A 25,137-nucleotide genomic window follows, 5' to 3' on the forward strand; every position below is an offset into this window, starting at 1 on the left:
AAATGACTTAGAAAGGGGCTACTTTAGTCATCTGGGGAGAGAGAACAGTGGTTTGGACTAGGGTGAGGATGGTAGAAAAGGAGAGAAGTGGATTGATCTCTGATATATCTAGGAGGTTAAAATTGACAGGACTTAATGTTGGTTTGGTTGTAGGAAATGGGGAAGAGGGTAGAATCAAGGATGACTTGTAGGTTTTTGAGCAACTAGGGATAAAAATGTTATTGACTGAGTTAGAAAAGGCTGAGGAAAGAACCACTTTGGAGAAGGGAGACTTAAAATTTGAACTGAACACATTAATTTTGAGTAGTCTGTTAGACATCCAAGAAGTGATGCCAAGAAGACAGATATGTGAGACTGAAGCTCAGAGTGATTGATGTCTGAGTTGAGGATATGCATCTGAGAGACTTTAGCATACGGATGATATCTAGCACTGGGTGAAGAAGAGATCCCCTGGGAGAGAGTAGAAATAGAGAAAAAATAATGTCTTGAGTGAGCTGAGGTCCTGCAAGAGTTAAACATCAGAAGGAGAAGGAATAGCAACCTACAAAGACAATTGAAAAGATGCTGGTATTATTGGGGGCTACCCTGAGTGATGACAAGGCTAGAGGTAGAGGAGTCAAAGGAGCAAGTGGGCACTTTATTAGAAGCCCACAAGAGCAAGACTGTTGTGTCTCTAGTACTTAATGTTGTGACTGGCACATGAAAGGTAACCACCACTGTTGAATGAATAAGTGAATTTAATGTTGTGACTGGCACATGAAAGGTAACCACCACTGTTGAATGAATAAGTGAATTTTTCTCTCTCGTATGTTCTGGCACATTACTAGGTTATGGGAATAAGTGAATATTTGTATTGGCTGGTTCCCGATGGCGTGGCATCACAGAACTTTCCAGCCTACTTTATGAATTTTTGGTTCACCTTTAATAGAATTTAGGGAATTTGCTGATGACTAGTAGAGCCATTCCTTAGGTTTATATTTGGAAATAGTCGGAAATCACCAGTTTGCATTTTCCAAACCACTTAAGATGACAATACTTAGTAAAATGGTAAATAATAAATAAGCAAGCAAAGACACAAATAAAATTGAACTTCTATAGAAAACCCAAACAACCCCCTTAGTACCCTTGGAATTCTTTTCTTACTGCCAAAGAGATCAGTCTTTTACTAATTTCAAGGGGAATTATGAGCCACTTTTTAATCTCCTGCTACTTCCAGAAGCTCATGACTAGATAAAAAATTCTCATTAGTCTTGAGATTTCACACTACTGTTTTGACTATGATAATGCAGCCTGTTTGGAAAAAAATAGTGTAGAATTGAGGTTCAGAAGGTTAAGTAACTTGCCAGTAGTCTCAAAGTATTTAAACCCATAGGCCATGTCTCTTCTCCTACCCTTTACTGACCCCAAGAAGCTTAAGTGACAGGGATTAGAGGTGGCTAAAATGTTCAATTTATTAATTTTAAAGGTATATTTCATTATTTTAAAATAATGAACAAAATCTTAACAATATGGAGAAAATTAAAGGGGCATTTTAAGCCCTTCTGAATGATGTTGGTACTAGTATTTTCTGAATATATCTAACATGAGTACATCTGTCTTCTCTTACAAGGAAAAATATAGAACTATTCCGGAGGTGACAGTTCATGGCACATACAGTTAGAGTGTGCTATTTGGAACTTATTCTTAACATCATGTTGCTGGTGGTTAAAGGAAAAATAGGTAAGATATTTCTGTAATTAAATTTATGGAAGGCTTAGGGGTTTCAATTCTCAGTTACAGATGAAATATGCATTTGTGGTAAATGATCTGATAGTTGGTCTTTTATAGTCAGTCTTTTGTTATGTGAGCAGATAAGTCTGGTTCTATGTATGTAACTAATATGTATTTTATTTAATTTATACTAATGAGTAATGTATGAGTCTGATCATAATATTTCCTCTTAAGAAAGTGACTAACTAGGTAATTAAGCTCAGCATCATGAATGAATGTTTTACATTATAGTATGTTTTAAAAGAGGATTTTCATGGGTGAATTAAGCTATGCTAAATAATGATAATAATGGCATTTTCTTTGCTTTCTCTATTGGGAGCTTTTTGACTTTCTGGCTCATTAGAATTAAAGATCAAAGAAGCAGAAAACAAACATATAAGTGAGATAAGAGAGAGAAAGAACTTAGTTTTAGTTCTGAAAATAGAAGAACTTATTTTAAATGAATTCAGTACTTCCTTTATTTGATTTAAATAACTTTTTTTTTTAATTAATTCCTATCTATGGTAGTTGATTAAAGCAATTTTACAATTATCCCAAAAAGACTTTCAGTGGAGGCTTTGATCACATCTAAAACTTCATAGTGAGTCTCTATTCCTGAGGTTCTTTCATGGGCAATTACTAAGTACTACCCAAAACTGTTAATTCTGAATAGCTGTCATATTTATTTATACAAAAACTTCTGGAGAGTAAAAATGACCTTTCTTTGAAATAAGAGTCGAATGTGGTAACTTGCGTATAGTATATATTATGGAGCACTCTTTTAAAAAGTAGAATACATTAATATAATTTCATATTAGCTGTGTCGGGTAATGGTTCATCCAGCCCAGGGCCTTATATCTTAAAGGAATACAAAAACATAGCATGATGAGACCTAATTTCCAGCCTTGTTGCCAACTACAAACATGCCAGAGCCCCGGAATATTTTCTGTTATAAAATAATGTTATAGATTACACATACTTGATGCCACTGATATAGCAAAAGAGAGAATAATTCCAAAATCTGCCCCTTAAAGTTTGTAATGGCCTTTTTAAAATGGTCTCTTTTTTTCTTTTTTGGTATGAATATTGAAGTAAGCATTGTAAATCATAAATGGTGATGGAAAGAAATGTGATTTATTCTGGGAAGTACATTTTAGTAGTCTGGTGAATAATTTACATATAGAGAGATTGGCTTTTCCTGGAACCGTTCTTGCATGTTCTTCCAACCCTATTTTCTCACCACTTTTCTATTTATAGCTCTGGTTATAGTATCATTGTTTTGAGAAGGATGCATATTTGAATTCAGATACAGTTAGACTCTAATATGGTTGCCTTCTGTTCTCATTGTGCATCACCAATATAGCCAGAACAATGGAGGTTATGTATATTTCCATGATTTAATGAGGGTAATTTTATGGGAAATTGCACAAACCCTCCATTTTGAAATGGTTTTCTTATGTGCCAACTGTGTTGCATTTGTGTCTTACTGCAGATGTGTGTAAGAGAGGAGATGTGACTGTGAAGCCTTCCCATGTAATTTCCCTTGGATCAGCTGTCAATATTTCGTGCTCTTTGAAGCCCAAACAAGGCTGCTCTCAGTATTCCAGTTTTAACAGGTTAATCCTTTACAAATTCGACAGAAGAATCAAGTTACAGCATGGTTACTCTCTCAGTTCTCAAGTCTCCGGTCTTCCTCTGGGTACAACATTGTTTGTCTGCAAACTAGCCTGTAGCAGTAGTGATGAGATTCGAATATGTGGAGCAGAGATCTCAGTTGGTGGTGAGCATTCCATTCTGAATTCTTAAAAATTGGTGATCTTTTGGTATTCGTCATGTGTTAAGCAGAAATCCAAATATAGACAGTGTCCTTTCTTCTCCCACCACATGGATATATTTTATCTTGGTAGCAACATAAGCATCTCAATGTGAGAAGTCCAAAAATCAATAAAATTGGAGACTTATTTGGCAAGCCTTTATTCTCATAGCCCCCCTCTCGCTCTCAATCTCTCAATTTCTCTATGTCTCAATCTCTCTCTCTCTCTCCCCCTCCCCCCCACCCCACCCCATCCCCCCACCCCTCTCCCCCTGCACTTTTGGCCATTAAGACCTTTAGCTGTTGTGCTTGGACTCCAGTGGCAGGAAAATAGAACTCCGCAGCTGAGTCTTCTTGCCTTCTTGACTTAAGAGAATTTGTACAAAGCTATAACCTCCTAAAAAGAAGAAGGAGATGTCTCTTTTGACCTATGCAACCCAGGCTGACTACTCAAGACTGAGAGCACTTCTTCTCTCTCTAATTTAATGGACAAAAAATAGTTCTTCCATCCACACTCATTCCTGACCGCAGGTTATCATACTTAGCAGAGGTTAAAAGAAAACTATCATTATATTTATTATCTTTATCTGGGTTTTCTAGAAAACTGTCTGAAGCAAAATGGGTGTGCTAATACTTCATGAGGGGAGGGGAGTTGTACCGCTCCAAGGAAGCAAGAGTGAGGGAGTGACCGAGGAAAGTAGCAGAGCAAATACAAGATGCTTAAGTTACTGAGCGGGTCACAGAGTCAACAGAAAATATAGCTGATTGCTTGTTCACTACAGACGGTCTCAGGAAGAACGTATGGAAATACAATGACAGAGGAAAGAGAAAAGAATTTAACTGTTTGGTATTGGTCAAAATTCACCCACAGGGCATCGGCTCCCCCATACTGCTGGCTTACACTGCTTGTCCCTCCAGGTAGCTTCTGGGGTTGAGAATAAGATGTCAGAGTTGCCATCTGCAGCTTAAGCCACAATGCACAGGGCGAGCTAGCAGAACACCTTCCTTCAGCTTGCAGCCTGCAACCTTATAAGCTCAGCCAAGCAAACCAGTGAGCATGCTCTGTGGTTTCAGGGAATCTCCAGAGTGGCAGGTGAGAGGCATGAGGAGAGTAGGAGGAATTGCTACAATAGACTGGCCAGGGTACAAGGACAGGGTCCCTGTCATAAAGATAGTGATATAGGCCTCAATGAGGCCCTTTTCGGGAAAAAATAGGAACTTCTTTGTGACCTGTAAGGATATGGTTGGTGCCAGGCAGTCTTCCTGGAGGGTCACTAGAAGCATTGAACAGAACACCAACCAATGGCCAAGCAAATCATTGCGGGATAAGGAGACATAAACTATGTCCAGTACTCCTCTTCCAGCTCAAGGACTCCTGTTTACACCCCTTATGGGTCATGTGCTCTCAGCTCAGAGTCTGTGATGTCCTCAAAGGAGCCTGAGCTTTGAATTCCAACCCTGTCACTAGCAGTGCACCCTTAGACAATTTCAATTCTCTGAGCCTCAGTTTCCCCATCTCTGTTCCTCATCTCTGTTATGATCCTATAATAACTGCAGTTATTAGATGACACTTAGTTACAAAGTGCTTAATCTGGTACCAGGCGCATAGGAGGTACTTAGGTGAGTGCTAGGGTTTCTCTTTCATCTAGTTTTACTCTTCTTCATGTGTGTGGCATGCTAGGTAGCATGCCTCCCTTAAAAGAAAGTATAAGCATTGGTTATAGACAAAATGAAAAATTTTCTAAAAAAACACCAATGGTCCTCAGCTCCTTCATTCTAAGAACACCTGAATATTTCACCCAGGTAATTTGTCATTTTACTGAACCAGCATTACATATTTGTGTTAGGCATTCCCCGTCCTGTGATGTCAATTCCAGGGGTCCACAGTGCTGTTGGTGTTTTGGGGTTTTTGTTGTTGTTGTTGTTTTATTGTGTTTTTTTTAGTAGGCTAACAATATCCTTGGAAGTCTGTATCGTTGCTGATGTCCTTAGCCATTTTGTTCTATTTCCTATCTTTGCTCAGATACATTAGAGTGCTACAACTCCTTTTCATTTTTTACTTTTCCATCCAGAGAAAGCAGATGTATTTGTTACAGTTTGCAGCACTGGACGATCTAGGGAGATGGTGAAGGGTATCTGTCGTGGTGCAGCTCAGCTGGGTGGAGCTGCCTGAATGTTGCTTGAGCAATGTGCTCAAGTCATAACCACACCATCAAATGGCTGCTCTTTGAGCAAGTTTAGCACCTTTGAGGTCAAGGACTGACTGGAAGCAACACTTTTTTCTGAGTATGGCTAGTCATTCCAAGAAAAGACACAATGAATGTTGGTTTCACCTACTATAGTAAGCTTAATCCTATTCAATGAGGGAGTAAGCAGCCCATTTTCTTTTTTGTGATAGTCCATAGTGCCATTGCATATCTTGAGAAGGCCTCTCATAAAGTTGGCTAGCTCTTCAGCACTGGAAATGGGGAAACAGCTTTTAAGCCTTTTCTTCCTTGTCCCCTTCTGTGCTTATGTTGCTCTGCTGCCCAAAGCTCATCCAGACTGTGTAGAAACTAAGCAATCAGTACTCTAGTTTAACCTCATAGGATGGCTCCACAAACTTATTTAGGTATTCAAGGCAATAAACAAAAGACAATGGAACTTTACTTGGTTGTTTCTAATATATGTTTGGCTGTTGATTATTTCTAAAATCTATTTTTCTAATACTTTTTATTTCTCATAATAAGTGGGCTTTTAAAAATAATAACAATTTATTGTATTATAAACTATTTTAATTGTCAGAGGCTTTGATTTCTGTCCTTTCCTTGGCATCAGCTATCATACATTTGCATTGAGGAGAATTAGGTCTGGTTCCCCTGGAACAGACAGTCTCTGCCAAAACCAAGTCCTGGGCTGAAGCAGATGCCTTGATTTCATTGTCCAGGGAATCCAGATTGAGAAAAGTGATTTGTGGGTTAAAACTGTTGTCTTTAAAATGAGAGTCTCTGCAAAATTTTAGGAGTAAAGGTGAGAATGAGGACTAACTTTGTCATTATGTAAAAGTATCAAGTATTTTATATCTCATTTGGTCATCAAAAGACCATATGAAGGGTTAGGGTAAAGATGGTAGTTTTGAATATGTGCATTTACTTTCATTCTCCCTGAAATAAAGCCAAGATGTAATAAGGAAAGTTTTCTAAAGGCACAAACCCTAAAGAACAAAAGAATGGGAGGAGAGACACATCAACAATATTTCAGAAGATGGAAGCAGATGAATCAGTGACAACTGGCTTAGCCCTCAGCTGGCAGTGAGAAAGGTCAAGATGCAGCCTGATTTCATGCAGAAGCTTCTACCTGAGAAAGACTCAGAAATTGATGATATACTTCTGGGAGTAAGTAAAAGTGGGGCTAAAAATGAGAATGTTGATTGAAAATCGATTTACAACACAGATTCTTAGATCCCCTTCCCAATTCTATGGAGCCAGACAGTTATTGCTCATTAGCATAAGACTAGAAGCTTGGTATAAGAGGGTCTCTGAACAAGCTTCAGCCAGCTTGGTTGAAATTGGTAGTACCATACTGAAAAACAGAGGTTCTAAAGGGATATTTACATACAGTTCCCTTCAGGCTTGTAACCTCCTCCAGGCAGATTTGAAAATTCTTTTTAGGCCAAGAGGAGATATCTAAAATTATTGACAAGAGTGGTTCTCCAGAAAACCTAACCAGATCATCCTGGAGTGAAACCCAGAGACAGCAAATGCCCCTCAACTGACACAAACTCAGAGCTCCAGTCTGTAATTTAGTGTCTCGCTCCTATATATGAGTAAAAATACAAGAATCTAAGGAAAATATCTAACACAAAAGACAGAAATCAAAACAAGCATGTGGAACAAAGTATATAAGCAAGGTGGAAGAAATAAAGTATATTCAGGGAGAAGAAGTGTTAAAAAACAAAAAGCTATCCTTGATACCCTTAGAGAATTAAGAGAAAATATTGCATACAGAACAAAAATAGAATGCTATAGAAAAGGAGATATTCAGAGAATAGAATATGTTTCTCCACACTGCCCCCCCCAAAAAAACAGAAATGAAAAACTCAATAGGAGAATAGAAATCTAAACTGAGGAGGTTTATCCCTCATAGTAGAGCAAAAAGATCAAGAATTTTTAAATATAAGAGATAAAATATAAAATTAGAGGAAAGTCCAATCAATAGAACTAGGGATTTTTAGAAAAAAAAAAAGGAGAGAATCTCAGAAAAATAAAGCAAGAATGCTTCTCATTCTAAAGGAAAAAAGTTCCCATAATGTATGAACTCTGAGAATCCATAAGAATGAATGAAAATGGTCCCTCATTAGGCACATCTTTATGAAAATTCAGAATAATGGGGACAAAGAGAAGATTCTACAATCTTCCGAAGAGAAAAAATAGACCATTACAATGGTTCAAGAATCAGAATGGCTATAGGCTTCTCAACAGCAACCTAGAATATAGAAGACAAAAGAGCATAGTCTTCAAAATCCTGAATGAAAATGCCTTTAAACCTAGAATTATATACTCAGCCAAAGTATCAGTAGAGTGTAAGGATAAAATAAAGACATCTTTAGCCAAGCTCAAAATATTTCCTCCCCTGCACCTTTTCCCAGGTAACTACTGAAAGATATATTCCATTAACACATATAATTAAATCAAGAAAGAAGAAAACATTAGTTCTAAGAAACAGAAGCTCCAACACAGAAAAAAGAAAGCATTTCTGGGACATTGAAGATTGGCAACCCCAGAATGACAGCTGTGTACCAGGTGTAGAGACAAACTCATTGTACTGGAAAGTTCACAAGGCTCCAAGAAAGAGCTCTTCAAGAAGATGAAACTGATAGAATTCTCAATGCATCTGAAGACGTCGAACAATGATTCAGATAATTGGCTCGAGAGTTTGGAACCATACTACTACTAATAAAAAAAAACTAAACAGTGGAAAACAAGAGAATTCATTATCAACTCAAAGATTTTAAAAAGTACATAAAATTAAAAGTTAATGTAGTATTTAATGTGGCTCAGTCATAAGTGGTATATACAGATGTATAAAGTATATATATAAACATATATAATACACACACAGAAAAGTTTATTCTAGGAAAATAAAATAAACAAATAAACAAAACTATGTGAGCCACATATTATTATGGCTATTTTATTGATAAAGAAACCAAAGGCCTGAGAATTTAACTTGGCCAAGGTCACACAGTACCTGATCTCTGGTGTATGCTAAGACCAAAACAAAAAAACTAAAACCAAAACAAAACAAAACACTTGTTCCATCAATTACAGCTTTTTTTTCAGTGCAGACAATATCTAGGGCTTCAGTGGTATACTTGTTTTATCTCACTCAGAGGAAACCTCTCGCTACATGTGGGTCTAAGTATGAGGGTAAAATAAGATGACTGTTATATCTGAGAAACTCTTAGCTTTGGGTCCTGTCTTTGACTGTAAAATGTCTTCATTTAAAAATGTGCACCTTATGGTAGAAAGGATTATGTCTACTTGTACACCTTGTTATTTCCACAGCTAGCACTGTGCCTACTTCACAGAAGGTACTCAGAATCTATGTACATAAAGAATTAATTTGTAAATGTTTATAAAGTACTCCAAATGATGATGCAGAAATTAAATTTAGGTGGTACAGTCTGGATATGACTAGAGCCAGTGAGCAGAAATGTCTTGGCTGCAAATTTCAGGTCAATAGAGAAAAAGAGCCCCTAATTTTTAAAGATTCCTAATATTTTAGTAGGCATCAATTTGAAAAAATAAACTCATCATCACTAGGATAGTGGACTTAGTACTGGATGTTCAACTGTCAAGGAGAATAGTAGAATACAGTGGTGAAAGGCTTGGACTCAAGTCAGCTGCACCTTGGCTGGAGCCTTCGTTCTGCCACTTTGTTGTTTTGTAATTTTGGGCAAGATGCTTAACTTCTAAGTTTTAGTTTCCTCTTTGATAAAATGAGAGTAATAATAATATGTACTGGATGTAGCTTACTATGAGGTCTAACTGAGAAAAACCATACATAAAACACTTAGCATAGGACGGCATGCAGTAAGTGTTTGATCCATGTTCACTGTTATGACTCTTGTTAGTAAAAGAAATTCATGTCTCAAGGCAGATCTGAACTTGTTAGAATTTAAAATAGTTTTCACATTGTCTGGGTATGGGAGACTTAGGGAAAGTATTGTTATCTTGTTGACAAATAATAACAATGTGATTGAAATACCACTTGTGTGCCATTTAAAATATAAAGTTTTGCTCTTTATTTTTAAAGTTGTTCCAGAACAGCCTCAAAACTTATCCTGTATACAAAAGGGAGAACGTGGAACTGTGGCCTGCACCTGGGACAGAGGACAAGACACTCACCTATATACTGCATATACTTTACAGTGAGTGAGAGGCTGTTTTTGCAGCTTTTTTTCTGTTAGATGACATTTAGAAATATCTAACAGTTCTACTTTTACCAAGAAGAAGCAATAAACACCTCTAGATAATTAGATACTTAAAAAAAAAAAACCCTAGTGTTCATCAGCTAAAACAGATTCATTCATATAAAGTGTGAGAACTGATGTCTTAGGTCTGACGTCTAACTCAGTTCTCTTCAGGGCATTCGAGGCCCACATTATGAATGTTCTTCCCTGCTCTAGTAGGGTTAAACTGGCTGCATTATACTCCTTCCCTCTTTTGCCTTTGCAAGCTCATGGGTCATGATATATAGACTCTTCCTTGTGGTAGCTTTCCATTAGCTTTGCAGGAGTTTCTTTTCAAAGCACCTTTGTCTGACCTGAGAGTTCACAAAGAGAGTCTGGGAGATTCTGTTCCTTGGAGTTGATTCCATAATCCCACCCAAAGATCCAGCTGTGCTGCACTATGCCTAAGTGAGCAGGAGATGGGGGAAAGGAAGTAGGGCCCAGGGTTCTTGTCTGTGCTGGGAACTGGCACTTCTGTGCAGTAAATGCCAAGGTGGCCTTGGAGCCTTTGGAGAATGACTGCGTCTGCTCTAAGGAGCCAAGATATCAGCCAGGGTTTTGGGAATTCGGGCAGTGTAGGTATGGTTATTCATCTATACGAACATCAAAAAAACAATCTCAGTCCTACCAAAAAACGGGTGAGAAAATAAATATGGTCCTGTTTATGAGCACAGAATATAAAAATTCCCATAGCGTATCTCTTTGTAATAACACTGACCTTAAAAAAAAAAGTCTAGAACTTTAAATATTTGAACATTTTGTTCTTTTGTAACAAAAGGAGAAAATAGCACAGAGTATTCTGCTAAACATAATTGTCTTTTATTTACAGGTTAAATGGACCCCAAAATTTAACTTGGCAGAAGCCATGTAATGACCATTATTGTGACCATTTGGACCTTGGAATCAACTTAACCCCTCAGTCACCTGAATCCAGCTACATAGCCAGAGTTACTGCTATCAACAGTCTTGGAAGTGCTTCTTCACCTCCATCCACATTTACATTCTTAGACATAGGTACATTTTATTTCGCTTTTTGTGTGTGTCATACCTTGGCATATGAACATTATTTTTAAAATCATTCAAATGTTCTCTATGTGATTATTCCAAAAGGGGTAGTCATTGATTGAAAGTGGCCAGCAGGCATAGACAAAGAATAGACATTACTTTGATACAAGTAAAAGCATGTATGATCCTAGAGCTATATAGACATGGCTGTGTAAAATGGGATATTCAACATTATTCTATCTATTGGAGAAATAAGAGCCCCCAGCTTCAAATCCCATGAAAGCACCAGCTGCCAGTGATACCATCTGACTGAGGCAAGGGTCCTGTGAGGTTATTCAAGAAGCTCGGTGTGGGCCCTTCTTGGCAGAGGTGTTTTTTACCCCCATAGCTACTCCATTGTTCTGAGTTTGGTTACATATAGGTCTACTGGGCTAGAGCAGCTGGTGCAAACTGTAAATAAAATGTATCAAAATTTAAATGCATCTTACTCTGAGAATACTTACCTCCACTCCTCTCATCAGCTCAGTTGCTGGAATGAGCCAGGCCCAGCACATTTCTGAGCAAATATAACTGGCCCAGTTGAATCAAAGGCCAGTTTTAGGCATTCCCAAATTCTGCCCATCCCAAGTAGGACTGGGCTTTTGGGTGGCTGAAGTTTCAGCCTCACACTGTGTGTTTCTCTTCTGTCTTCCTATAGCATCTCTTTGCATACATACTGCTAACTATAAGTCTTGACATAGGCATTTACTATGCATTTTCCTATGACACTTCTTCCCATCCTACCTTCATCACTTTACATAAACTATTCGTCTCTAAGCCACCTTCTTTTCCTCTTACTCTTTTCTTCTATCCTTCTATTGCTATGTCCCTTTTCTGTGACTTTTCCTACCGATATTTCTTCTCCTCCTAAGGCGATCACCACAAGCCACCTCTGCCTTCTCAGCCATTGGAATTCTCAAGTTTGGCACACTGGTTTTCTTTAAATCATTGGATTAAATGGAATCAACATGATCACCAGTGTTGGTGGTGGGCCCTACTTCCTTTTCCCCATCTCCTGCTCACTTAGGCATAGTGTAACCCAGGTGGATCGTAGGATGGAATTATTTATTTGGTAAAAATGAAGGTAGATTAAGGGCAATTATTTTAATGATTTAGAAGATCAAACTTTTTTCTAAAAGCCAGGGACTTCTCTCTTGTTTATTTCACCAAATGTGATGGCTGTGCATCTTAGAAATGAGTTTTGTTCAACTCTTCATAGCTCATTTCAATACATAAGGCAATTTCCAATCCTGGAGCCTGAATCACACTTTTTTGTTTGTCCTGGTTACCAGTGAGGCCTCTTCCTCCGTGGGACATCAGAATCAAATTTGTAAATGCTTCTGTGAGCAGATGCACTCTTCAGTGGAGAGATGAGAGGCTGGTGCTGCTTAATCGACTCCGATATCGGCCCTGTAGCAGCAGGTCCTGGAATATGGTAATGGTCTTTAGACTTATGGGGGGAAACAAGGAGGGGTTTTTAGTATTACTGCACAGATCTCTGACTTTTTGTACCAGCAAAATATGGACTTTAAGAATATTTATCCCAAAAGTATATACTGGAGATATACCGGAAATTCATATACACCTCAATTTATTTAAGAAATATCTTAAAATCTAATCATTGATTTTAAAATTTTTTAAGACACAAGCAGTATTAATTTTTTATAATTTATTTCTAGTGAAGGACGAATTTCTCCTTATTATTCTACTCCCTGCCTCATGATTACTTTTTAGTAATTTTTTAACATATTGGAAAGAGAAACATTAGAGAATGTCCACAGAGGCTTATATGGAATTTAATATTCCAAAGATAAAGCCACACACTTTGATATAATACTAGATATTATTTTTTTTACAGTAAAAAGTATAGGATTATAATTCCTTCCAAGGCTTTTGTAAAAATATAATAGCTTATAATGACAAAGGATTAGTTTCATGTATAGCTGGTGCTCGAGAAGTATAGTAATTAAACTTTTCTTACATAATTATTCTTTTATAATTATTCTTATATAATTAAAATTTTCTGTTTGAACCCAAGTTCTTAATCTGTGTTAAAATTTGCATCACATTTGAATTGTGACCAAATAAAATAGAATCTCTAGTATAGGAACTTCAACAAGGCCTTTTTGAAAATTTGTGGTTTTCAACCTTTACTCCTTTTTCAACTGGTCTCATGATCCCCCTTGGAGCTCATATAGATGGTTCTTAATCTCAGGAGGTTTTTGGTTTTGTTTTTTTGAGAAACTTTTATTTCAGTTTAACATTATGTGCATTCGATAACCCAGTCATTGATATTTCTTCTCATTGAATGACAGATCTGAAAAAATAAAAAGCGTTATCTGATCTAGTTTTTTATCTTTATGTTAAAATTCTTTAATTAATTTAATATTAATAGGAACCTTTAAAAATCTTGTCTGATCCAAGGTTAATACTACAAATGCTAAAGGAAGACATGATTTGTGGGATCTGAAACCGTTTACGGAATATGAATTTCAGGTGTCCTCCAGGCTACATCTTTATAAAGGTAGCTGGAGTGACTGGAGTGAATCGTTGAGAGTACAGACACCAGAAGAAGGTATGTGTCGAGAAAACAATTATAAAGTGAGACAAGGGGGATGGAAAGGAGGGCAAGAGGAAGGTGCAGGAATTTCCTTGGAGAATCTCTGATTCACTGATAGGGAATCAAAAAGTATGATTGTACTGATTAACAAGCTAATTTTGACATGAACTTAAGGACTGAAACTGTCCAGGGAAATATGTTTATATTGCTAAGAAATTTTTAACATTACGTAAGTCTTACTCCTGTTTGCCACATGTTGTCATGTTAGTTAAAAACTGATGCCTCAGTAATGTTTGATTATAATTTATTTCTATTTCATTTACTACCTCAGTAACTCTTATGCCACAAAGCAAAATCAATAATTCATTTAATTCTCTTATTGTTAAACCTTGGTAAATTTTACCTTTTGGATTCTATAAATACTATTATGGCTTTATAAGCCAAACCAAAAGCTAGAAAGAAGGATGACTCTGGAGACATTAACATTTTAAAGTAAAACTTGACATCTAGCCACCTTTCTCCTCCAAATATTGCAGCATTGTACCTCTTTGATAGTCACCGCTCAGACAAGTGCCATCAGACTGCCCAAAGCTATGAAAAAGATATCAAATATATTTTTCAGTCTTTTGGACTTTTCTTTTTAGTAATTATTGGGGAGATAATTTATTGAAGTCTAGTTAAATATTTTTTGAAGTAAAAGTGCTTATGTAAACTTTATGCCAGTGTTAACAAATCTTTGGAGACACAAAAAATAGCCATCTGAATATTAGTTTTCAGAAGCTCTCAATTAGTGATATAGCATGGAGCTTTTCATAATTTATATAAATTTAAGAAATTATTGACAATCCATTGCTTTATTATCTGGAGATTTTGTAACATTAATGCTTATTCGTGAAACTCATGGGTGTGTGCATATGAGCTAGCCTTGTGATTAAGTTACATTTATTTTTTGTGAGGTACTAATGGTTTTTGGTAACTGATGATACTTATCAATGATACCTCAATAACATTCAAGGACCTAAAGGGCCTATTAATAAAATATAAGTTGTAGAATAATTGCACATTCTTCCTTTCTCTATAAATCGCATTTCTCTATTTTAAAAAATAATGTTTAAAAATGAATTCATTCAACAAATTAGAATTATTTCTTCTTATTTTATGATAAAAATCTCAATGTTGAGTCATTTTCCTCTCTGCTTAAATGTATGCCATTTTTATAATCCAGGGCTTATTCTTATTATCCTTTTATTACACATAGTCAAAATAATGTGTTTTTAAAAATAATTTATAGATTATATTTTGTTTATATATAGTACAGATAAAATTCTTGAAAATGGGCCATATTTTATGTCCAAGTCCAAAGCAGTAAATTGGCTGAGGAATATTTAAGTTATATCACATTAGGCTAAACAAGGGAAACTCTGGGCTTATTGATTCTTGTCTTTTTTACTCATATTTGATAATGACCTGTTTAGAGATGTGTGAAAAGGTTTTTCTTTTCTTTTAAGTGTTTATCTGTTGCATTAAAAACCCTCCAAGGTAGGAGGGTAACTTTCTCATATACTATGAAACAAATTACTATCATAACAATGAGTGTAACATTTTAGGGTTATGAACTCGCAGATGATTGTGAATTGAATTAAGGGAGCTTGGCTTATTCAGAGTAAGCACAGGCATTCATAAAGAAAGAAACCCATCCTCTGAGATATACCACTGTTACCAAGCCCTGTTGGCTTCCTTTCAATGTCTGAATCTCCCTTTTTGGTGTTTGATCTTCCTGTGGGTTGTTGTAGGATCTCTTTTCTCTTACTCTAAGCTACATGGTTGTCATCACTTACCACTATTTCTGTCATCAGTTTCTTTATGAAACACCAAAAGATGTAAACCTAAAAGTGTGAAATTTTTTTAACACGTCCTTTAATTCTTTAAATATGTACTCATATATAACTTGGCATTTAAAAAAATTACTAGTAAGCTTTTTTTTTTTTTAGTTACTCCTTAAAACTGAATGATCCTTTGCTAACAAAACAGAGCAAAACTGTCTCCTGGTGGATTGGGCACAGTTACTTATGTCAGCAGAGAATGAGGCCAATATTTACGCCATGTGGCCCTTTCCTGTGTCATTAAATTTATCTCCGGGCATGATCCTCCATGAAAAACACTTTTTGAATGACCACTAGGTAAGGGGCAAGAAGAGAGAAACCACTTTCTGCGTTTGGAAAGACAGTCCCACAATCAGTATCCGTCAAAGGCAGGCCTAATACAGGGAAGTGAGCAACCATATTTCGCTTCTATTGGGAAAGCATTCTTGAGTTTGGGCTCCATAGTGTTCAGACTTGCCTGAGAACGCACCCAGGTACTGGAGGAAGGTGATCTCTCACCACTCAGAACACCTAGAAAGGGTCTCCAAAATAAAGATGAAGGAACCATTCCTAAGAACTGTTATTATCAATTAGGCGTTGTCTATTCATTCACTAATTTAAAAGTCTTATTTGCATGTTTTGGTCTTGCTAAACTCTGCTGTGGACACAATAAAGAAAGTGTTACATGCTCATATTTGTGCCAGAGCTGTAAAGGAGGAGCCCTTCCCCATCACGGGTGACCAGTGAGAGATCCCCAAAGAGGGAGAATATACAGAATTACCAGCTGCAGCCACCTCTCCTCATATGGAGAAGCTAGGCAATTTGTTCATTTGTCATTTAAAAATACTGCGAAAATTGGTTAAGTGTGAACGATTAAATGTTAGATGTTATTTTACCACCTTGGTTAGCAAGCATTTCATAATAGTCTAGCTTAGGGATTAGCAAATATTTTCCCTAAAGGCCCAGATAGTAAGTATTTTTGGCTTTGTGGACCATACAATCTCTGTCACAACTACCAAAATTTGCTATTGTAGTGTGTGGGCAACTATTGACAATATATAAATACTCAGACAAAGCTGAGTTTCAATAAAATTTTATTTATGGACACTGATATTTTAATTTCACATAATTTTCACATTACAGTAAAAATGATTCTTCCTTTGATTTGTTTTCAACCATTTAAAAATGTAAAAACCATTATTATTAGTTCACAGGCTGTACAAAAAGAAGGAATGTTCAAGATTTGGCTCGTGGGCCATAGTTTGCTGACTCCTAAACTAGCTAAACTTGAAAGTATCATTCTTAGGTATTTTTGCCTAAGGCTTGAGGGAATGAAGATCAATGGCTATTTACCCTTCTGAAGAGATTAATGTGCAAATATTTTTACTTAGATGTCAACAGACATCCCAAACCTCACATAGCCTAAGCAAAAACTTAATTTTTCTCCAAAGGAAAATGTTTCCAAAATACTTCTGTTTTGCTCTTTTCTAGCTCAGTAAATGACACCACATCTTCCTAATTACTCAAGTCAAAAATCAAGAAATCATCCTTAAATTTTGTTTTTCTCCCATTTCCCCACATGTTCAGTTGACTCTCTTTACGGAACATATTCAAAATTTGTTCATTCCTTCCATGGCCGCTATTATCATTCTAGTTTAAGCTACTTTCTCATTGCAGAGTATAACAACAAAATGAACAAACATTATGAACACTTATGAACCGACTATTCAACTTAAATATTGTAAAATTACCAGTATATTGTTACCTGTGTTATGTCCCCTGGAGGTAACCACTATCCTGGATTGTATATTTATCATCTTCATGCTTTTTTCATAGCTTTCAGAAATGTATGTATCTCTAAACAATGATTAGTTTTGCTTGTTTTTCAGCTTAACCAAAATTACATCCTATGTGTAATCTTTTGCAACTCACGTTTTTTCCCATCAGCACTCTAACACAATGCCTCCATTGACTTTAGTGTGGATGCAACATCCCTCTTTCTATAACAAGCTCACTCTTCACTTGTGATCTGGATGTTAAAAGGTTACGTTTCTAAAATAAAAATAAAATAGATGGAGGCGAGTACTCAACCATGTCAGATGTTGCTGAGGAGTCCAATGAAATAAGAACAGAGAAGTGGCCATTAGATTTGTCAACACAGAGTTTATTGCCAACCAGGAGCAGTGTCAGCAGAGTGATGGGCACAAAATCTCAGCTGGTATGGGTCGAGAGTGAGTGTGACGTGAGGGAATAAAGACTGACAGTTCATAACTCTTCAAGAAGTTTTGTGAAGGGGAGCAGAGATGCAGGGCAGTAGCTAGAATAGGATGTGGTATTAGAAAATCCTTTGTCTCTCTTTGTTTTTGTTTTTAGGATCTGAGACAATATAGTATGTTTGTAAGGTGATGATAAGGGCCCAGGAGAAAGGGAGAAATTAATGATACAGGAAGAGTGGGAGAGAGGTCCTTGATAAAGCAAGAGAGGATGGAATCTAAAACTCAGGTTACTGGATTGAACTTTGATGGAAGTAGAGATGCTTCATTAACAGTAAAATCAGTGGGGGTGCTGGGTTAGGAAATTGATGGAGAAGTTTGAAAGTTTTGTTGGTGGGAAGATGAGAGAATCCCTGCCTGACTACTTTCTTTTGCTCAGTGAAGCATGAGGCAAAGTATTAGTTGAGAGAAAGAAAGAAATTGAATGTGGGTAGGTGGAGGGACTCACAGTACAGCCTTTGAGAAGGAATGCCCATGTGGATGATAGGCCATCAAAAATAGTGACAGAAAGAAATGAAAAGAGTTAAAAAGTGTTAAAACTCATCGATCAAAGGGAGGGATGGAGGAGTCTGTATAGGTCTTCCCAAGGAGGCACAGCAGATGATAACATCCGAAGGTGAGAACCCTCCCACTTTTAATCAAGTAGGTGTTTGTAAGATCTGTTTGAATTGAATTGTTTGGCACTAGATTTTAGATAAATATATCAAACCTAAAGAGTAGACATCAAGGAACCAAGGCAGTGAATGACTTATCTCTCTCTTTTGCCCTACTTAGAACATGACTTGGACCACAAAATTTGTGTGCATTTCATTTAGTCCACTACTTGGAACCACTCGAGATATGCCTTTTCCATATTTACTTTTTGTTAAATTCTCCAATTTCATTGTTTTCAGAGATCTTTATTCTTCTCTTCACTGCCTGCTAAAACCTCTGTGAAGGGTTGGCTTTCCATCCTGATTCGATTGCTCTTGTCCACACCCCTACACTTCAGATGTGACTGCTAATCTGAGAAGCAAAACATGGCTTGGATCTGATTTGTTTAATGTACATATTGTTTCATAGAATCCTAGAATCTTGAGATTTTAGAGTTGAAGAACCTTCAAGGTCATTTAAGTCATTTAATCCAACCTCTTGCTTAATTTAGGATCTTCCTTTTTTTTCCTATTAGTGACTCTATTTAACCCCACAGTATTTCCCTTTACATAGGAAGTAGTTTCTCCTCAGAAGAGCTGACTTCTATTTCTCAATATTTGTATATTTAATCATTTGTGCCCATTTGTTTTGTAATCTCTTGGGCATATTGGCCTTTGACTTTCCTTTTCTCACCTGTCTATAATAGTTTTGTCCTCTCACTAGAAAACACTGTGGTTAGAACTTTAAGTGATTTTGTGACAGATGAATATCAAAGATTCTCTTTAATATTAGCCCTTACTTAGCTTTAAGCAGCAGTGGTTTGACACCTCTGGTCATAAAATTCTACACTTTGAAGCTCATCCAGATTCAACTAATGATTTCTCTCCCATAGCGGCTTACACTGCAGGTGGGCACCATTCAGATTTCACTTTCACTTGCAATTTTTCCTTTGAAGAGAGTATGATTCTAGAATTCGATTCTCAGTGTTATAATAATATGGTAGGTTGTAGATCTTTAATGAGACAATGAGTGTTCCCTTTAAATTTCTTACCAACATGTAATTAACTGAAGACATTTAACTCTGTGGACAAGTAAACTGGCTTTGACATTGAGCACAGCCAAGTTTCCATATCCTGGTCATGTGTCAATGTCTGGATTACCTGGTTTGTGAAGTGTTCAGATCTTTACTCAATATAGTGAACTATAATGTAAGAGCAAGGTCTTTGGAGACCTGGACTCAGCTCTTAGTTTTGCCATTTACCAGCTGTATGTCTTTTGTAAATCATTTAACTTTTGTCAGCTATAAAACAGGTAGAATCACATGCACCCCCTGCAATGTATGAGGATTGAGATAATGCACATGAAGTGTCCAACTATTACCTAGCACATGATAAGTGGTTAATAAATGTCAGGTTCCCTGTCCTTCTGTTGCCTGTGCATTTTTTCTTTTCTGCATCTGGACTAGCAAAAAAAAAAAAAAGTCTTGACTTGATTCCTGGGTCACTCTTCATAATCTTGAAGAACTGAGAGCATTTTCAGGATATCTTATGTTATGTATTTCTTACCTCTAAGTCCTCACTGCAAGGGTAAATACTACTGCTGATGGAAGGAGAGGGGGAAGAAAAGAAGTAAATGTTTAGAGATAAGAAAAGAGGATGAGAGAGACAGGAAAAGGAAGTAACAAAGGAAGAGAATAGAACATGAAAGAGGCACACCTAATGGGTGATGGAAATTTAGGTAGAGAAATCATATGCCTTCTCATTGTACATAGTGAAGGCTACGGGCTACGAAATTAAACAGACTTGTGTTCAAAGCCTGGCTTCTCTGATTATTAGTTCTCGGACCTTGAACAATTTCTTTGCCTCTCAGCAGTTCAGTTTTCAAATGAAGAAAATGACAGAAAAATGTACTGAGTGCTTACCAAACGTCAGCACTCTTCATTAAAATTTTCACAATAGCCTCATGTACAGAATTATGATCTTCATTTGACAGATGAGGAAACTGGCTTAAGGACATAGTTAGCATTTGTTTAAGATCACAGATTTACCCATAGATGGTCTGCCTGTGGAGCTCACACTATAACCACTGCATTAAAGCTATGTACGTCACCGGGGTGAAGAGGACATGAGATGTGACTGTGAATGAGCCCACACGGGACCTGCCCATAATACGTACTGGTACATGCTCCCTTCCTTTCTCTCTTTCGCTTCTCCTCTCCTTGGGGACTTGTCTTCTGTTATTCAGGTAGGACTTACTCTTCTGGACATATCCATCTGGTCAAATAGAATTTGCTACTCCAAGAGGAAACCTATTGTAACCTCGCCTGAAATGCACTATTAAATGTCACCATTAAACAAGTTACATTAGTACAATTGAAGCCTGTTTTCAGGGGTTGCTTCTGTTGATTCCACCCCTGGCTATAAATCAAAAAAAAAAAAAAAAAATCTGATAATGGGAGGAGAAATAAAACTACTTCTTTTTTCTCTGTCTCTCTTTTGTCTGTCTGTCTCTGTCTGTCTATGTGTCTCTGACTCTGTCTTGCCCTGTCTCTGTCTCTGTCTCTGTCTCTCTCTCTCTCTCTCTCTCTCTGTCTCTCTCTGTCACACACACACTCTCACTTACAGGAGTCAATTATTCAGTTTCCTTTCAAGTATATTTAACTTTCTCCTATTAAATTAGGACCTATTTGACCATTGTCTTACAGATTGCTGGTTATTTCTTCTATCATGTCATCCTGTGTTTTAACATCAAGTAGATAATATTGCCTGATTTGTTTATTAATCATTTAACAAAGAGTTCCTGGGAGCCTATTAAATTCTAAGCACCGTGTTAGGTAGGAGAAATATTAAGATACATGAGCTAGGCCTTCTGTTCAAGTAGATCATTGTCTAATGATCATAAAACCAAATAATTATCCTACAACATAAGGTCAAGAATGGCGATAAACACAAAGTTTATCATTTGTATTTTGTACTTTTACAGGATCAAAAAATGTTTTCCTTATGATTTTTGTCTTAATTTTTGGCTGAGAATTTTTCCTGCATTTTAATAAAAAAGAAATAACCACACATACTTTCTGTGAGTTATTTTATTAATACATGTTTTAAGAGTAAGCTGGGTATCTGATTTCTGCATCATCATTTTTTAAAAATTTGTTTTTCAAATAACTATGTGCTTTCTATGGCCAAAGATATACATACGTGTTCATTGTTTAACAAAAGAAAAAGAAAAACGCTGAGACACAAAGGATATTATATTCCTACTCTCCCAGAATCATTTATTAAGTAACTTTTAAAGGTTTCATATTGTATATGGAGATATGTATGTGTGTGTGTGTGTGTGTGTGTGTGTGTATATATGAAAATATGTTTTTCCCCTTCAAAACAGAGCCTACTGGGACATTAGATGTCTGGTACATGAAACAGAACATTGGCTACAACAGACAACAGATTTCTCTTTTCTGGAAGGTAAGTTTTCAGTGTCAACTTAAAATTCAGGAGAATTATATATTTGTTTGTTTTTATTGAGATATCATTGACATGTGAAGAGAACTGTGTATTTGAACGATACCTTTCAAGGACAGAAAAAGACCTTTTATTTCCATAGTGGCTTTCACGTGAGGCTTCACAGACCTTGTTGGAGCTCATTTTCTCAGCCATATCCTCATGATACTTGATTCCGTATCATTTACTTTTTCCAGATCAGGATGAGCGCTCTGATTGAGTCCCTTCCTCCACACAACACACCTTTTGCTCATCCACTTTCTCATCTTTTTCCCATCAAGGTCCTTTTCCATCACCAAGCATGTCCGCTCTCTCATCCTATTACACCATCTCTTCTGACTCTTGTCCCCTCTCTGCCCACCCCTCTCTCCCCTACATACAATGGCCCCGGCAGTAACCATGCCACCTGACTTATTCGCTTTTGGTGAAATTAAACATGGGAAGTCTGCACATATGGCTATTTAAGAATATATTTGTTGTGGTCACAAATGATAGCAGAAAACAATACAAATAGGAAAAGGAAAGCAGTTCTTCCTTGAGGATAGTAGTAAAACAGTAGAAATCGAACAGCCTTCCGGAAAACAGTGTGGCCTAATGTTATGACAGGATGTGAACATTTCACAGAGTGCTGAAAGCTGGCATTGTCGTTCCATTTAATCCGCACAAAAACCCTGCAGGTGGGTACTAGGCAACCCAACTTAACAAATACAAAAACTGAGGGTCAGAGAGAGGAAGTTCTTCCCAAAGTCACCCAGCAACTAAGTGCAGAGCTGGGACCAAAACCCCATCCAGAGCTCTTCCTGTCACATCATGACTCATCTTTGTTGAAAGAAAATTCTATTTGAATTCAGCTACTGATTGGCATACTCATAATAAGAGTTTTCAGGTGAGCGCTACTCCTCTGTATTTCCTTATTTCCCCCAAACCTCTCACTACACCTCTTCCAGTTAAGGGTAAACAAATAGTTTTGGAATTATGAAGCTGATGAGCACAAAACCAGAAGAGTCAGAGTAATGAATATATAGTCCTATGATGGGGTTAGCATTATAGGTTCTGATAGTTGCAATCTTCTTCAGATTTAAGACATGAGCTAGGGAACAAATGAGCTTTCTCCCTTTTCCTGTATCTCACATGAAAAAATGTCTGGTAGAAGAGGAGACTTCTATAAATAGCTTGGTGAGTCATAATCAAGTTCTTCACTTTGAAACTAAAACTGCAGCTTAAAATTTATTTTGAAATAAAACCATTTTTAATAGCAAGGCGATTCTCAAAGCAAGAAACTTAGAGCAGTCATATCCATGAATATTACAGAAGAACCAGCTCAATTCTTGGCTATAAGTTTTCATTTTCACAGGCAAGCGACTGGTTAAACCCCAGATTCCTCCTCCCATAGTGATTCCTCCTCCCAAAATCTCCTCAGCAGTGATCTGAAAAGATAAGCTGTTTTAGTCCCATCTCACTCCACTCTACTCCAGGGTTTCTCTCTACAGAATGAGATTAATGATACTGGTACTTGAACTAAAATGAGAGGACGCAAATGTAGAAAAATTACCGGGGCCACCAAAGGAAAATTACTACATCATAAATTTTTATCCTAACAATGAAAGCTACACATCCAGTGTCGTGCTTCTCACCGTAACTGAGATTAAACAGGCGTGATCATGGTACTATCAGAGCTAAGTCAGAATAAACAGTTATTAGCCACAGGTAATGTTTAGTAAACGTGCATGTGCAAATTATTCTCTGCTTCTCATTTTGATCTTGTTCCTAATCCTCACAAAGCTTTGATTCTACAATGAGGTTTTGGAATTCAAAGAGATTTTAATCCTCTTCTAGTCCACTCTTCTCATAAACATTGGCCCCACTCCAGCCAGGACAGACAGATGTCTCTGCTGAGACGGGGAGAATTCCACTTTGTAGGCAATCCGTGACAGGATGGGCATCTCTTATCGTTAGAAAACCTTTCCTTATGTGGAGCCAGAATTGTAGATGCTTTGGACTGAGACTGGCTTGATAAGAAACCAAAAATGCAAATTCTAGAAGTTTCTATAACTTGAAGCCAGATAGCGGTCAAGACAGGGCAGCTTTAAAAACCTTCCTTGACTGTCCAACCTGAGAGACTCCTTAAGGAAAGTTGAACCTAGTCCTCAGTTTTGCAGGGCTCTTAGAGGATTAAATCCTTTCCTGCCAAATCCCGGGCTTCTTCAATGGCCCCAAACAGGCCACTCACCTGAAGTGAGAATAAAACACTGACCAGAGTTACCGAGATGAGCAGGACTGCTGTGGACCACAAAACCACAGAATCACAGACTTCTAGAGCCAAAGGAAATTTAAGCAGTATGCAGTCCCACCACCCGTTTTACAAATGCAGGTCTAGGGAGAGGATATGATTTCCAATGAGAGGATTTCGGGCAATATGGTGCTTGTTACTGGGAGCCTTTCCCAGGCAGAAATCACTGCCCTTTCTGTTTAGAACCGCTTCTGTCCCACTTGTCTGACTGAGGATTCCCCATGCCAGTCTCAGGCAGGCTTGGGAATTTGACAGGGTGGTACCATGGCACAAGGGACTCATCTAATTGTCAGACTAGAAAGAAACGCTGCAGCCACATCAGGTGTTTTGTGGTGAGGCCCAAGTCAGACCTCACTGAGGAAAGGAAGCAAAGATGTATGTGTGGTGGGGTTGCTTCCCCCTCTGCACCCCCCGCTGCGATTAATACTGGGAAACCCAATGAGGGGACACCCCACATTACAGAGAGGGGGAATTTCAGGTCTTAGCCCCAAAGGAAGCCCCAAATAAAACCCCATTACCTATTCTCCTGTGAACAAAGTGAGAGCACGTTTCTCTTGCAGTTGGGGAAATATGAGGCGACCTTTCATTGTTGCAGGATGTTTACATTAGAGGAGAACAACCAGGTGCCTAATGGGCATAGCCCCTGTGTGTGGGGTGAGTATGTGTGTCAGTGTGGGTGTGAAAGTATGTGGGAATGTGTATGTGAATGATGCCTGTGCATGTGTGTTATATATGTGTGAGTACAAAGGGTATGTGTGAATATGTGTGTGAGTGTGTGTGAGTCTTTTATATGTGTGAGGGATGTGAGTGAGTGTGGGTATGAATATATGAGTATGTGTGTAAGTGCATGTATGCAAATGTCTTAGTCCATTTGGGCTACTATAACAAAATACTATAGACTGGGTGGTTTCTAAACA

General features: G+C 37.4%; 1 protein-coding gene across 2 annotated transcripts in view; it reads left to right on the forward strand.

Annotated features, from left to right (window-relative positions):
• Positions 1–25,137, forward strand: part of IL12RB2 (interleukin 12 receptor subunit beta 2) — a 67,865-nt gene that overhangs the window by 8,645 nt on the left and 34,083 nt on the right. For both annotated transcript variants that reach the window (XM_039838535.1, XM_039838536.1), the window contains exons 2-8: positions 1,610–1,719; positions 3,242–3,529; positions 9,860–9,974; positions 10,885–11,069; positions 12,392–12,534; positions 13,524–13,674; positions 21,815–21,894. In XM_039838535.1, the coding sequence (XP_039694469.1) occupies positions 1,644–1,719; positions 3,242–3,529; positions 9,860–9,974; positions 10,885–11,069; positions 12,392–12,534; positions 13,524–13,674; positions 21,815–21,894 (1,038 nt within the window). In that variant the 5' untranslated portion in view covers positions 1,610–1,643. The remainder of the gene's footprint in view (positions 1–1,609; positions 1,720–3,241; positions 3,530–9,859; positions 9,975–10,884; positions 11,070–12,391; positions 12,535–13,523; positions 13,675–21,814; positions 21,895–25,137) is intronic.

Source organism: Pteropus medius, unplaced genomic scaffold (assembly GCF_902729225.1).
Source record: "Pteropus medius unplaced genomic scaffold, Ma_sr-lr_union100, whole genome shotgun sequence".
Lineage (NCBI taxonomy): Eukaryota > Metazoa > Chordata > Mammalia > Chiroptera > Pteropodidae > Pteropus > Pteropus medius.